This window comes from Nilaparvata lugens, chromosome 9 (assembly GCF_014356525.2).
Source record: "Nilaparvata lugens isolate BPH chromosome 9, ASM1435652v1, whole genome shotgun sequence".
Taxonomy (NCBI): Eukaryota; Metazoa; Arthropoda; class Insecta; order Hemiptera; family Delphacidae; genus Nilaparvata; species Nilaparvata lugens.
Window position 1 is genome coordinate 45,238,220 of NC_052512.1, and position 16,541 is coordinate 45,254,760.

The 16,541-nt window shown below is 34.3% G+C and overlaps 1 protein-coding gene across 1 annotated transcript in view; it reads left to right on the plus strand.

Annotated features, from left to right (window-relative positions):
• Positions 1-16,541, plus strand: part of LOC111056517 (nuclear cap-binding protein subunit 1) — a gene marked incomplete at its 3' end in the record, with an annotated part of 106,158 nt that overhangs the window by 28,522 nt on the left and 61,095 nt on the right. The window contains 3 exon segments of the mRNA XM_039435984.1: positions 7,814-7,911; positions 10,971-11,142; positions 12,882-12,949. Coding sequence (XP_039291918.1) covers positions 7,814-7,911; positions 10,971-11,142; positions 12,882-12,949 — 338 coding nt within the window.

Sequence of the window (16,541 nt, forward strand, 5' to 3'; positions counted from 1 at the left end):
TGAATGCAAAAAACATATTCCTTACAGCACAACTTGAGCCTTTAGAACAATGTATAAATACAAATAGAAACCTCTTAACTCTAAGCAACAATTATTTCACTCTCAAAGAACTCTTCAACACTATAAAAAGGATTTATCACAAGCCAATTCAACAATCTCGTCTTAAATTTCTTTTCTGTCTCTAATATTAAATCTGTAGGTAATTTTACGTAGTTAGTAGATATACGTAGTTAGTATCGGTTCAGACGTTGAAAGAAGAGGTTGTTTTCGAAGTTGCTATCGGAGTGATAATAGTACTACGTACTTTTAAGCTACAACGTGTTTGAAGAAGTCTTAAAATCCGTGTTTGAATGATTGTTGTCTGCTTGGAACTGTGATTTTTATATTTGTTGCGAGTTTTTATTGGATTTATTTGTTTTTAAAATGAAATGCTGAAGTGTTGCTGTTGTGATTTATTCGTCGAGGTAACAAACATTTTAAATTGCACGTCCTGTAAAAACTCATATTACTTCAAGTGCATGGGATTTTCTGAAATAAACTATAGGAAACTGTCAAAAGCAAATTTGGCTAAGTGGAAGTGCTCAGGGTGTAAAAAAAATAAACTTTCATCTAGCAATCAGAGAAACACTATGGACCTAACTAAAGAGTGCAAACAAGAAATATTAAAGGAAATAAAATCTATAATATCCACGGAACTTGACGGATTTAGAGAAGAATTGAAAAAAACTAACGATACTGTATCCGAACTGCGACATTCAGTGGAATTGTTCTCAGCTAAAATAGACGATTACAATTTGTTAATAGATAACTTCAGAGCGGAGCATGGTGAAATGAAAAAAGAAAACGAAAAATTAGCTAGAAGGGTGCATGAAATGGAGGTGCAAATCGTCGAGCTACAACAGTATAGTAGGAGCAATAATTTGGAGATCCATGGTATACCACAAACACCTAATGAAGATGTCTACGGAATTATTGAGGACTTGTCAAAAGCACTCAATTTCGAAAATGATGTTTCTAAGATCGATGTAGCTCATAGAGTTCCAACAAATAACAAAAAGACTATTCCACCAATACTAATAAGATTCAATAACAGAAGTGAGAAAAATAACTGGTTTTCTAGATATAAGCAAGTACAGAAGGATCTGAGAAAAATGCAACCACCAGGACAACTGAGAACTACAGCAGTCAATAAGAATCTTCAAGATGGGCCAGTATACATCAATGAAAATTTATCAGCATACTATCGTGGTCTTCTGATGGAAGCGAAACACTTTGCCAAGGAGAACGGATATAGATATACGTGGGTCATGAATGGGAAAATATATTTACGTAAGCAAGAAGACTCAAGACCAATCAGACTGGTAAGTCACGCTGATCTAGACAGTCTAAAGTGTGCTAGTAGATCGAACTCGTCGGTAAAAAACAATAATGAACGTAAGTAATACAGCACACATGCTTTGATGTCAGTTAATTGCCAATAGACTTTCATATTTTTATGTCAGCAATAGAAGAAATATATAATTTACTAGATAAGGAAATAAAGTTAACTAATGAAATAGAAAACTACATAGATTACTCACCATCAGCTAGAAATCAATTGAATATTATAAATATATTTCATATGAATATAAGAAGTATTTCCAAAAATTTTGACGAATTGGTAGTATTTTTGAATGATTTAAAATTTGATTTTGATATAATTATCTTGACTGAGACGTGGATATGTGAAGAATCTCTATTTGAATATAAAATAAAGGGTTATAGAACATTAAACAAATGCTCCAGGTTAAATAAGTGTGATGGCATTTGTATATTTGTTAAGGAGGAGGTCATGTTTGAGATTTATTCAATAGATATACAAGAGGCTAACTCGTTAAGTTTGAATGTAGAGATAGGCAATATCAAATTACTGATAATTGCAGTTTATCGCTCCCCTAGTGGTAATGTTGCTACATTCCTAGACAGTATTGAGAATAGCCTCCAATCAATTCAAGATAAGAATAATTGTGTCTTTGTTGGAGATATGAACATTGACTTGAATGCAAATAACAATATAACAAGTGAATATATTCATATACTAAATAAAAATGGTTTTGAATCCTTTATTAATTCTTTGACGAGAGTAACAGAAACTACACAAACTTGTATTGATCATATTTTTCTCAAGACTAATAATAATGATATAAATGAACAATCTTTTGGTAATGTAATAAAAACATCAATTACAGATCACTTTTCGACTACTTTACACATCCATCTATCAAATAACAGACAGGCGAAACAAAAAAGTAGCTTTCCTATAATTGACTATGCACTACTGACTAAACGCATCGAAGACGAGGACTGGGGGTTCTTGTACTCTAATGATGACGTCGGTATTGATTCATTGACGGAATTGTTTGTGGAGAGACTTAGGTGTCATATAGAGAATTCTACAAAGATGAAATCTATTCCACATAAAAAACGAGCCTTAAAGTCTTGGATTACACCGGGTCTTATCAAGTCAATAAATGTAAGGGATTCAATGAAATTAAAACTAATTAAACAGCCATATAACACTTTATTAAAAAACAAGTTTAAAGATTATAGAAATAAGTTGAATGAATTGATCAATGTCACTAAAACAAATTATTATAAAAATAAATTAGAGGAATACAAAAACAATAGTAATAAGTTATGGAATGTTATGAGGGAAATTATTGGTAAAAATGCTGACAAAGGAAATAATATAAAAATTGACCCCAATAAATTAAACAATTTTTTCGCAAATGTAGGTAGAGAATATGCTAGTAAAATTCCGGCTATAAATGTAGATTGTGATGAAATTTACAACGACCACTTCCCATTAATAAATGAACATTTTACCCTGAATCCTGTTACGAGTGATGAGATTAAATGTATTATAAAAAAATTGAAGAATTCAGCAAGCCCCGGACTAGACCATATCAATAATATTACAATAAAGAAAATATCTACTTGGATTGCAGAACCTTTATGTTTCATCATTAATAAATGCTTTGAGTCTGGTAAATTCCCGATTTGCTTCAAGACAGCCAGAATTAAACCGCTTTTCAAGTCAGGTAACGTTGATCTTCCGGAGAATTATAGACCCATAAGTTTAATCAGTAATCTAGCAAAAATAATGGAGAAAGCAATCAAAACTAGATTGATGGGTTTTATAAACAATCACAACATAATTCATAAGGATCAATATGGCTTCCAAAGTAACAAAAATACTGAGGATGCTCTGGCCGCCTTTACAAATGAAGTTTCTGAAGCCATGTCTTCCAATAACAACAAATGTCTAGCTATAATGATTGACCTGGCAAAAGCCTATGATACCATACCCCACAATAAATTACTAAAAAAATTGGAGAGGTACGGGATTAGAGGACTCCACCTTGAATTATTTAAGAATTATTTAAGTGATCGGACACAATTAATTTCTGATAACAACAGTTACAAATCAAACACTATAAAACTTAACGACTTTGGATTACCACAAGGTACCGTCTTGTCCCCGATTTTATTTTTACTCTATATCAACGACATCTTTAAACTAAATATTGATAGTTCGAAAATAATTTCCTTTGCTGACGATACGGCTGTAATAGTTAAGGACCGCTCATGGTTAGAGACGTACTCGAGAGCAGAAAGAGTAATATCCATGGTTAAACAATGGCTTGATATTAATACATTGAGTATAAATACATCAAAAACTAAATATATTACATTTTCTCCTACAATAGTTGGTCAACCAAATGATGCTATGAATTTAAAAATACATACAAATTGTGATTTTGAAAAATGGAAGGATTGTGCATGCCCTAAACTAAAAAATGAAAAATCTATAAAGTATCTGGGCATCATGGTTGATTGTAACCTTAAGTGGGAGCCTCATATAGAATATATTTGTAAACGCTTAAAATTTATTTCCTTTATCTTTTATAAAGTCCGTAAAATATTAGACATTAAATTACTTAGGGTCCTTTACTTTGCCTATGTTCAATCGGTGCTGCAATATGGGTTAGTGGTATGGGGAGGAGCGTATGATGTTTTCATGAATAAAATTTTTACATTTCAAAAAATGATAATAAAAGCAATTCTTAATAAGCCAAGGGCTTTTTCTAGTAGTGAAACATTTGCCGAATTTAAAGTGATGACAGTACGTCAAATTTATATAAAGAAACTTCTCTATTATGCATGGATGAGGAAGGAGGAATTTACAGTGAATAATAACGTTTCTATGTATAACCTGAGAGTTACATCTCATAACATTTATAATATTAACTATTCAGATTTGACAATAGTGAGAAGACAATTGGGGTATCTTAGCTCAAAAATAATAAATATAATGCCAAATGCATTGTCAGAATATCTTTCTAATAGGGGTAGACAGAGGATGGAACAGATAAATAAGTGGGTGATACAAAATTTTTTCTTCGACATCAGTCAAATATTATAATTACAAGACTAGTAATTTATTGTTAACTTCGATTTTTTTGTAGCTTTGATTATTAGTAAATAAATTTTTTATATTGTCTAACAGCTGATACTCTCACTCAGCGGTCAGGGTTTTGCCCTTGCTGGGTGGTGCCATGTAATTTTAATTTATATGTAAAATAGCATAATATATTAATATAATCTAGAATATTTCTTTTGTAAGTTTTTTATTTTGTATTTTGTTTTTATGGGCAATAAAGATGTTTAAAAAAAAAAAAAAAAAAATTTATTGCAAATTTTTATACCAAATGTATCATAACTTTTGGCTGTTTTGGATAGCCTACGATAGGGAATATCAATCCTATGACAATTTCTTGTGTTATAGCTATGAGTTTGATGCCTTAATTGGATGAGTTTTTTTAACATGCAACGATACAGTATATATGTAAAAATTCACTATTGTCATTATTCTAAGCTGGACGAAAAGAGGCTTACAGTGTGCTAGTCTATGAGAATCAGTTAAAACCCTGACCACCTTCTTTTGCAATAATAAAATATTTTCTGCATGACTACTATTTCCCCACAGTAGTATGCCATATGTTGCAATACTCTGAAAAAAGGCCAAATATATCGATCTCAAATAATCTGGAACGTGATTTTTCAGTTGTCTGATCAGATAAATCACTCTTGAAAGTTTGCTTGATATATAATTAATATGAGCTTCCCATATAGATAGATAGATATAGGTATATATATTATATAGATAATTTATTATTTTACACGAGAATGAAAAATTAATACTACTAATAAACCTGTATTAGCTACCATCAAGAAGGCATTGACTAGACAGTGAGGATCGGCAACGTTGTTCTTATATCTTTCTCCACTGCCATTATAACGTGAACCCCACTATAGTGTAGAAGATGGTGGGGAAATGTAGTAGAACAAGTGCATTATTATGTACAAGAGTAGACCAGACTGGCACTCGCACTTTGACGTTTTGCTTGTAGACGCTCCAAAAAACAAACTTGCTATGTACTTCTAAAATTTGACGCCCCGCTCCGCTCCGCTCCGCGAGTAGACGCTTCCAGTGTGTGGCATCTTATAACTTGACATTATATTGTTCACGACGCTCCGCTCCGCGAGTAGACGCTTCCAGTGTGTGGCATCTTATAACTTGACATTATATTGTTCACGACGCTCCGCTCCGCGAGTAGACGCTTCCAGTGTGTGGCATCTTATAACTTGACATTAAATTGTTCACGACGCTCCGCTCCGCTTCGCCTTCAGTGTGTTTGAACCCTAAATAATGGTCTTCTCTTGTCTTTGCTCAAAAGAGTGCAGCGATACTTTTCTGTTTATACAGAGTGTCGCATGAAAGGTGTAACAGCCGTAGACCATGGATTCTACATTAAATTTGCAACAAAAAAGGACCAGTACATTTTTCTTATATCGACCTTATTTTCGAGATATTTCTATTTACGGATGGAAATTACTGAGATACCGTATTGCAATATGCTAATGAATTAATAATTATCATTATTAAACGAAAATCCAAATTAAATGCTGTAATTCTCCCCGAAGACTTCTGCTACTGCAATTATTGACAACAGGGTAAACAGCTAGATGAAAATTCGATGAGCGCTACTATTCAAAAATTATTTGTCAGCCCGGGAATCGAACCCAGTACCTCCTAATTACCGGTCAGGAATGCTTACCCTTACACCAAATTGACAATCTCTGGATAGCAGCGCTCATTTTATACGAAGCCGGAGCGGCCTGAGACCTCGGAGTGAATTACAGTATTTAATTTGGATTTTCGTTTAATAATAATTATTTTTGAAAAACGCCAATAACTAGAAAACTGATTGGCGAAGAAGATCAGCTGGTATTTTTAAAAATCTTTTTCACCAATCATGTATTAGATTCTAGGCCTATGCTGCGACGTTGCAATATCGTAGTCCGGGGCTTTGTAACAGACGTGGCTATGTCTATATTCAAAATATTTCCATTTCTATAAATAGAAATACAAATCTCTGTACCATTTTTGAATTATTTTATCACATGTTTCAGACATTCATGCCATTTTCAAGTGTTTTGAAATAAATAAATAAATATTGCTGGAGTGATCCGTGGTCTAGTGGATAGAGTGCTTGCTTAGCAGCATAGAGATCCCGGGTTCAAACCCTCTCATAGCCAAAAATAGTTTTTCAACCAGATCACTCCCGTGTTATCGGATGGGCACGTTAAACTGTCGGTCCCGGCTGAAGTATGACAGTCGTAAGGCCCATTGACGGCTTAAATTATATGTTCAGGCGGTAGGATCTTCCCGCAAGGGACTCCCCACCAACAAAAGCCATACGAATTTACTTTTTATTGCTGGAAGATTCTTATTTTTGATAATATGTTGCTGTATTTATATGATTTTATGAACAAGGACTGTAAATTTTACTTTCCTTGCCCTATTACCATAGGTAAGGAAAGTATTGCTTTCCGAAAAAAATTAAGGTACCCCAATTTCTAAATTTCTATACGTTTCAAGGTCCCCTGAGTCCAAGAAACTGGTTTTTGGGTATTGGTCTGTATGTGTGTGTGTGTGTGTGTGTGTGTGTGTGTGTGTGTGTGTGTGTGTATATGAGTGTATGTGCGTCTGTGTACACGATATCTCATCTTCCAATTAACGGAATGACTTGAAATTTGGAACTTAAGGTCCTTACAATATAAGGATCCGACACGAACAATTTCGATCAAATGCAATTCAAGATGACGGCTAGAATGGCGAAAATGTTGTCAAAAACAGGGTTTTTCGTGATTTTCTCGGAAACGGCTCCAACGATTTTGATCAAATTCATACCTAAAATAGTCATTGATAACCTCTATCAACTGCCACAAGTCCCATATCTGTAAAAATTTCAGGAGCTCCGCCTCATCAATGCAGATAGATTCCCAATTATCAGGCTTCAGATACAATTGAAACGAAAAAAATCAAGTGGAGTAGATTGAGCATGAAAATCTCCACAATTAATGTTCAGTAACATTTTCACCTAAATTGAAAATAAGCTTCAAATTCGAGAAAATGTGATTATTCAATTGCAAATTAATGTTGATTCTATTAAATCATTCACCATGAAGAGATAGCAGACCTCATATGTGTCTCCAGCGTTATTGCCCTGTCACCAGCTGGCTCAAATATTTGAATAGTAGACTTGAGATGCGCGGTAACACTAGCGTCAGGTGATCAATTTTCATAACGGCAAGGAAAGTTGTGTGAGTGCGCCACACCAGATTTTTTGGATTTAAATTTGAATGATTCTATCAAAAATGAAATTTATTCGATCATATCTATTCATTCATGACTGTCGTTTTTCAGGGTCCAATACTGCCTGGTGCCCATTCTATAGAAAGATTTCTCATCGAAGAACACTTTCATCAGATTATTGAAATGTATCATCTGGAACGTAAAGTTTGGTAAGTTTATTAATTTATTTATACATTTATAGATACGCCTACAATATAATTATCAAATATGAATGATTGAGAAAGGAACAGGCTTAAAGCCCAAAACTGTTCCTTTCCCAAATTTAGATATTATTATTTTAAATATTGACAAACTGAAAACTTGACCGAATGTAATATTGAAGAATTAACCATGTTAATGGTTATGGCCTATAACCATCCAATTAAAAAAATCAATTTTCGATTGAAAAAAAATGAACTGAATAATGCCGAAGAAATTATAATATATATTCTTGATTGAAAAAATTAATTTTAAAATAATTGAGAATAGTTATTTGTGCAACTAGTGCGCAAAGTGACAGTTTGCTGCACCGAAAGAAACGTTTACGCCCGAGCCGTAGGCGAGGGCGGAATGGTTTCTTGAGTGCAGCAGAGGAACTTTGCGCACGTATTTCACATTAAGTTACCATTGAATATGAAAAGTGGGTAATTATGGGTAAAATTGCCTGAAATGCATCAAATGTTTTTCTGTGTAATTTTATTATTGATAAAAACCTTAATCCTAAAATCCTAAAGTCCTCGTTGTCCTTGGTTATAATATCTAATGAATAATAATTAGCGCGTTGTGCTTGGTTGCACCTCTGCTCACTGTAGCAGCCACAGCAGTCACTGTTACCAACTTCATTTTGATTTTGCTGCACTGTTGCTCCATATAACCTACTAAGTATTTTGCGTTGCCATGTTGCAAATCTGGAGTGCAAAAACATTTTTCCCGCACTAGAGCGGAAAAAATTTTTCTGCACTCCAGATTTGCAACATGGCAACGCAAAATACTTAGTAGGTTATATGGAGCAACAGTGCAGCAAAATCAAAATGAAGTTGGTAACAGTGACTGCTGTGGCTGCTATAGTGAGCAGAGGTGCAACCAAGCACAACGCGCTAATTATTATTCATTATATATTATAACCAAGGACAACGAGGACTTTAGGATTTTAGGATTAAGGTTTTTATCAATAACAAAATTACACAGAAAAAAATTTGATGGATTTCAGGCAATTTTACCCATAATTACCCACTTCTCATATTCAATGGTAACTGTAGGAAAAATTTAATGTGAAATACGTGCGCAAAGTTCCTCTGCTGCACTCAACAAACCATTCCGCCCTCGCCTACGGCTCGGGCGTAATAGTATGTTTCGCACCTAGGGCCGAAAATGAGACTTTTCCGGCTCGAAATCGGTTTTCAAGTCCGAGGCCGTAGGCCGAGGACTAGAAAAGATTGAGAGCTGGAAAAACATTTTTGCCCGTGGTGCGAACGCTATTTTCCCCACACACAAAAATAAACAATATATTTATGAGAATAATTGTTTATTGAGCATTTCCTAAAGCAAAAGTGGAAGGTCATAGCTCTAGCAAACCTAAGGTAATCTGGATATTTTTATTTTTTATTCTGATTTGTTTAAATAACCTAGAAAATTATGTTCAATTATGTGGGAGGTTGAGTTTATACTTTTTTAATCTTTCAAATGACAATAAGATGATATTATTATGAATGTTTTGATTCTTGAATAATGAACACAGAATGAAAAGTTTTTTGATCAGCTGTTTTAGCGCACTTGAAATTTGGAAAATCTGGATGTCAACAATGCTTGTTATCGTCGACTGCGGAAGTTGAGGTTAGAAGTCCTATAGTTTATAATATCTTATTTGTATTTCATCCATCCAAATAAAATGATAGTATCTTATTGCAGAATATTTCGAATCTGTATAGTTTATAATATCTTATTTGTATTTCATCCATCCAAATAAAATGATAGTATCTTATTGCAGAATATTTTATTCAATTCTAGAAGCAAAAACTGATTCCGCTTCATAAACCATTTTGTAAACACGTTCACATCAAATCAGAATCAGCTGACTTCAAGGTTATTTTACAGCCCTAGGGCCGTAAAACTTTTACCGGCCCGGTCAGAAAACAATCATTTTCGGCCTCCATATGACGCACGAAAACCAGCTCATTACATCCAAGTGGGGCGAAAACGTTTCTTTCGGTGCAGCAAACTGTTACTTTGCGCACTAGTTGCACAAATAACTATAAACCATACATGATGTCATACAACTTCCGATGTCAACAACCAAACTATATTATAAATAGAACTGACTTAACTGTTTGCCGAAGACAATTCACTTACATCAGTAATAAACTTATTAACTTGGTACCTCAACACTTTCTAGTAAAACATATAACTAAGTCATCCATAAGAAATATAGTTGAATGGATAAGATCTGTTAATGTATCTCACCTCTTTCATAATAATTGATCTCCTTATCTTTTGTCACCTCCATATAGATTTTTAGTTTTAATTGAGGTGTTTTTTCCTATAGCCATCTCTGTAATAAAGCACTCCTTTTGTTTATTTTTTTTTCAATATTGATATATCGATTAAATGGTTTATTAATTTTGTAAGTTAAGATTGATACTCGTTGCAGCACTCAAACCTCTGGTTTTGCTGGCAACGCCTATAAGCTAATTTTGAGAAGAATTATTATTTATTTCATGTTAATGTTTAAATTAAGTTTTTAATTGTGTTTTTGTTTTGAAAAAATTGTATTATATTATGGCAAATAAAGAATTTGAATTTGAAATTCGAACGTGAACTGAGTTTATTAACATAAGTAAGTATTTGATCTTGGTGAAAACAAATAACAGTTTTTAAGAGTAAATTATGATTCAACTGTATCTATTATGATTTAACTGAATCAAGGTGACATTGATTGATTGATTGATTGAGTACTTTATTTATGTAGATTACAATATATACTGTCTTATACACTTATATACAATAGCTTACAATACAGCAAAGTTATAGATGAATTTACATGATATAGACTAAGAAAATAATTATTGAACTGTATATGATATGAAAAAGCAATTTGTAATATAATAACTATAGATAATAATTATATTGCTATGCATCTATAATCAGATACTTGTGTATGAGAATACTGCGTGAGGTCTACTGTCCACAGAACTATTAGTTCAGTATATTACTAATTTTCTGTTTGTTTCAGTGCTCTGAACCTTTTGGAATTTCCCTACAAACTGAAGATTCCCCTGGAATATTGTATGGTGGAGGTTATATTCTCGGAGCTATTCCATCTGCCCACTCCGAGATATTTAGAAGTATTCTATGGATCCGTGCTGATTGAACTGTGCAAACTGCAACCCACCACTATGCCTCAGGTATTTTATATATTTTCATTTAATAAATTATTTCATGTATTCACTTTTTCAATAATACATTTTCCTACAGTTACGTTGAAAAGTGGCCATTGCTGCACTGATTACAGAACGCAAAGAATCACTTTTCCGCTCTAGTGCGGGAAAAATTTTTCTGCACTCCAGATTTGCAACATGGCAACGCAAAATACTTAGTAGGTTATATGGAGCAACAGTGCAGCAAAATCAAAATGAAGTTGGTAACAGTGACTGCTGTGGCTGCTATAGTGAGCAGAGGTGCAACCAAGCACAACGCGCTAATTATTATTCATTATATATTATAACCAACGACAACGAGGACTTTAGGATTTTAGGATTAAGGTTTTTATCAATAATAAAATTACACAGAAAAACATATGACGGATTTCAGGCAATTTTACCCATAATTACCCACTTTTCATATTCAATGGTAACTGTAGGAAAAACTTAATGTGAAATACGTGCACAAAGCTCCTCTGCTGCACTCAAGAAACCATTCCGCCCTCGCCTACGGCTCGGGCGTAAACGTTTCTTTCGGTGCAGCAAACTGTCACTTTGCGCACTAGTTGCACAAATAACTATTTTCATCTCTTAGTAGAGTATGATGATGTGTTGAATTATCAGCCGTCATTGAAATAGAAAAATGCTTGTAAATTATTCATCATAAATCAGCTGACAAGTGATTACACAGATGTGTGGAGAAGCCAGTCTATTGCTGTATTTCCATAAGGTCTATAGTTTCAACCAGGTACTTGTGGATGAGAATACTGCGTGAGGTCTACTGTTCACAGAACTACTAGTATAAAAGGAAAAAGGAGCCTCCTTCATACGCCAATATTAGACTAAAAATCAGACTATAGAATTATTCATCATAAATCAGCTGACAAGTGATTACACAGATGTGTGGAGAAGCCAGTCTATTGCTGTATTTCCATAAGGTCTATAGTTTCAACCAGGTACTTGTGGATGAGAATACTGCGTGAGGTCTACTGTTCACAGAACTACTAGTAGTAATTTCATTCGAGCACTGCAAAATACATTCACGTCCAAGTAACTTACACTATTTTTTGTCATAATAATCTCGAAAAGAATAATTGAGAAACAGAAAACATTACCTGCTTGTGCCAGAGACCTTAAAGATGCATAGACTCACATGCAGCGCTAGTGTCGTACTTGGAATTGAAATCCGCCATTGAGGGGGCAACGATTTAAACTGGTTGCGAAGCGAATTAGTTTGATTCGAAACTGGAACTGAAATCATGGCGACTTCAGTTGATGATGAAAGTGGACACTCGCCCGATCTAGCGGATGACTTATTAACTACTTCCATGAGCGGCTGGAAAGAGACAACTTTCTGGCCTAGACCGGAAAAGAAACCCTTTTCTGACGTCGTCTGCAAACAAGGTCTTTCAGATCTACGTAGGGACTGGAAAACAGCTGCGTTCTGTGCAGTGTGGCGAAAAAATGTTTTCCTGAGAAAACTTTTTCATTTTGATAGCTTGATGATATACAAATCGTAAAACTTTAAAAAATATAACCAGTAGAAAGTTTATTTTTAGCCTTTGCACAACCTTAATGCCAACCTGACGAAATTGGACTGTTTATTAATTTATAGAATATAGATAGAAGTTTGTAGGCTTATTGTGTGTGTTTGTGAGAAATTATTAAATTATTATTATTTTTGTGAGAAATAAAATTAATGTATTTATTTTTGTTTGTTACAGGTTTTGGCCCAGGCGACTGAGATGCTATTCTTCAGAATAGAAACTATGAACGTCACGTGCTTTGATAGGTAAATATTTACAAACATTTTAATATGTAAAAATATGATATATTTTGCTTGAAATTCATTTTTGCAGTTAAATTTTGAATATTATCATAGAGGAAAGGAAGTATAGGTAGATATTCAACGATCTATACCGTTTATTCTCCAAATTTTAAGCCGATTCCATTTCAACTCATTTCAAAGCCATTTACTGTCGACTACTGTCTATTATCAGTGTGTTGGGAGTGTAAGAAGGGCACAGTATGAGAGACTACCAGCGTCACATAGCTTCACCAAAAACAACTACTAGGACTATCGGCTTCAGTTAACACTCACATTTGCAACATAGACACCCTATACACTGTCTATTATTAGTGTGTTGTTGGGAGTGTAAGAGTGTAAGAAGGGCACAGTATGAGAGACTACCAGCGTCACATAGCTTCACCAAAAACAACTACTAGGACTATCGGCTTCAGTTAACACTCACATTTGCAACATAACGGGCCAACTCCATGGCATATCAATATGATACAGTGTCAACACAATATGATACAGTATCATCTGAGCTTTATACCCATCACCATAATTTGATACAAAACTTGCAAACTTTGAATGAATTCTACAAACCATGGCATATCTTCTTGTGCTAGAAGAAGAGTAAGAAGAAAAGGGTACTACAAGTTTTTATATTGTTTTTATTAATTTGAACAAAAGTAGCCCATTTAAGTAGAGTGATTTTATGAAAACTCGAAGTAATGAAATCTTGACGAATTGAAAATAGGCCTATAACCATCCTCGTTGAATTAAGAATCTGTATGCAAAATTTCAAGTTAATCAGTTGAGTAGTTGAGACGTGATGATGAGTCATTCGTGAGTTTCCTATCCCCTACGTGTATAAGCCAATTCGTTTCTTTATTATAGTACTAGCCGTCAGGCTCGCTTCGCTCGCCATATCCGTCTAGCCAGGGGGCGGATAGAATGAGATCAGCAGGCTCGCTCCGCTCGCCTGTATTTTTCATTTGAGCATTTTTATCATATGTTAGAATGATCCAGTCGGGGTCCAGACTAAACGTCTGGCTAAACGGATATGGCGAGCGAAGCGAGCCTGACGGCTAGTAATATAATATTCCCAGGATTGAAGTAGCAGTGCCCAATCAATTTTTCCGCGATAAATGCATTTAAATCTTCAACTTGGTGCCAACCTAACAAAGTCAACTCAACTTAATGCCAACCTGACAAAATTGTTAATTTAGTTGCCAGTTAACAACTCTTTCGAAGAGGTACTCTATCTAGATTATAGTTCTATAGTAACATATGGTATGGACATTTCAATAATTATAATTAAGAGATAGGGAGAAGAAGAATATACATGCTAAAAGACAAACTTTAAACCCTTAAAAACAACCCTTAGAGTTAAAATATTGCCAAAAGATTTCTTAGTGCGCCTCTAAAGGGCCAACTGAACATACCTACCAAATTTGAACGTTTTTGGTCCAGTAGATTTTTAGTTATGCGAGTGAGTGAGTCAGTCAGTCAGTCAGTGCCATTTCGCTTTTATATATATAGATAGATTCAGTGGTGCTGGTGAATTTTCATATTGGTAATTGAATAGTTTTTTAATTAATCACATTTCTAGATTGTTGAAACATGAACTGCAACGGAGGTAGGAGAGGATAGCGCTATCTGTTTTGTCGAATGATAGACAAGGATAGCAACACCAATGTTAATCAAATACTGCCATTATAACGTGGACATCTATATAATAAGAGAGAGTAGGGTTGTGTTTGTTCGTGTGTTCGTTTGTTCGCATCAAAACATGTCTATTTGTGGATTGCATACCGGAAAAACGGGAATGATTTAGATCTCCAAATTTTGCACATAGATTCTAAAAATATCAATCTCGTGCACCTGGAAGCCCAAATTTTAATTTTTCTTCTAGATTTTTCAGAATTAATGTTTAAATTTCATTAATGGTACATTCGATTTCATTAAAAAATCACCATATCATATGGTCGAAATTAAAAAAGGAACATCTGTTTCTATATTGCTTTCTACCTGAAAAACATAGTTTTGAAACTTCGTTTTCCTGATGCAATGTTTAGGCCTACACGTGGCATGGATTATTAATTTTTCAGCTAGAACAATTTTTGAGACAAATGCTAAATAAACGTCTACAGTTTCATCAATGCTGTATCGGCAATATGAAAACGCATGCAGTTAATATGTATTTCAATGAAGGTGTTGTTATTTACATAAAGAAATTATATTCTTCAATTTTTATTTAATTAGAATTTCAAAATTATTCGAGCCCTGATAGAATGACTGACTCACTGAACAGTCAGTCGAAAATTTTAATATTGGAATGAGGGGTATTTTGGCAGGCTGAGCAAAAAATAAGGTCATATGCACCTTTTCGTTATATCTTCAAATGAAAATGAGTTTTGTGGGTTGTCAAAACTCTCTCTGAAAAGGAAACTATACAACTTATCCTATCTTTTAGTATAATAACAATGATCATCCATCCATGTATACTATAATAAAGGAAAGAACTGGTTTATAAACGTAGCCTATACAGGTGTAAAGTATAGAGAAATTATGTTTTCCTACAGTTACGTTGAAAAGTGGCCATTGCTGCACTGATTACAGAACGCAAAGAATCACTTTTCCGCTCTAGTGCGGGAAAAATTTTTCTGCACTCCAGATTTGCAACATGGCAACGCAAAATACTTAGTAGGTTATATGGAGCAACAGTGCAGCAAAATCAAAATGAAGTTGGTAACAGTGACTGCTGTGGCTGCTATAGTGAGCAGAGGTGCAACCAAGCACAACGCGCTAATTATTAGTATTAGATATTATTACCAAGGACAACATTTTTATTCAATTTGACAATAAATTAAGGTTTTATGAATAATAAAATTACACAGAAAAACATTTGATGCATTTCAGGCAATTTTACCCATAATTACCCACTTTTCATATTCAATGGTAACTGTAGGAAAAACTTAATGTGAAATACGTGCGCAAAGTTCCTCTGCTGCACTCAAGAAACCATTCCGCCCTCGCCCTCGGCTTGGGCGTAAACGTTTCTTTCGGTGCAGCAAACTGTCACTTTGCGCACTAGTTGCACAAATAACTATTTCCTACAGTTACGTTGAAAAGTGGCCATTGCTGCACTGATTACAGAACGCAAAGAATCACTTTTCCGCTCTAGTGCGGCAAAAATTTTTCTGCACTCCAGATTTGCAACATGGCATCACAAAATACTTAGTAGGTTATATGGAGCAACAGTGCAGCAAAATCAAAATGAAGTTGGTAACAGTGACTTCTGTGGCTGCTATAGTGAGCAGAGGTGCAACCAAGCACAACGCGCTAATTATTATTCATTATATATTATAACCAAGGACAACGAGGACTTTAGGATTTTAGGATTAAGTTTTTATCAATAATAAAATTACACAGATTACATTTGATGGATTTCAGGCAATTTTACCCATAATTACCCACTTTTCATATTCAATGGTAACTGTAGGAAAAACTTAATGTGAAATACGTGCGCAAAGTTCCTCTGCTGCACTCAAGAAACCATTCCGCCCTCGCCTACGGCTCGGGCGTAAACGTT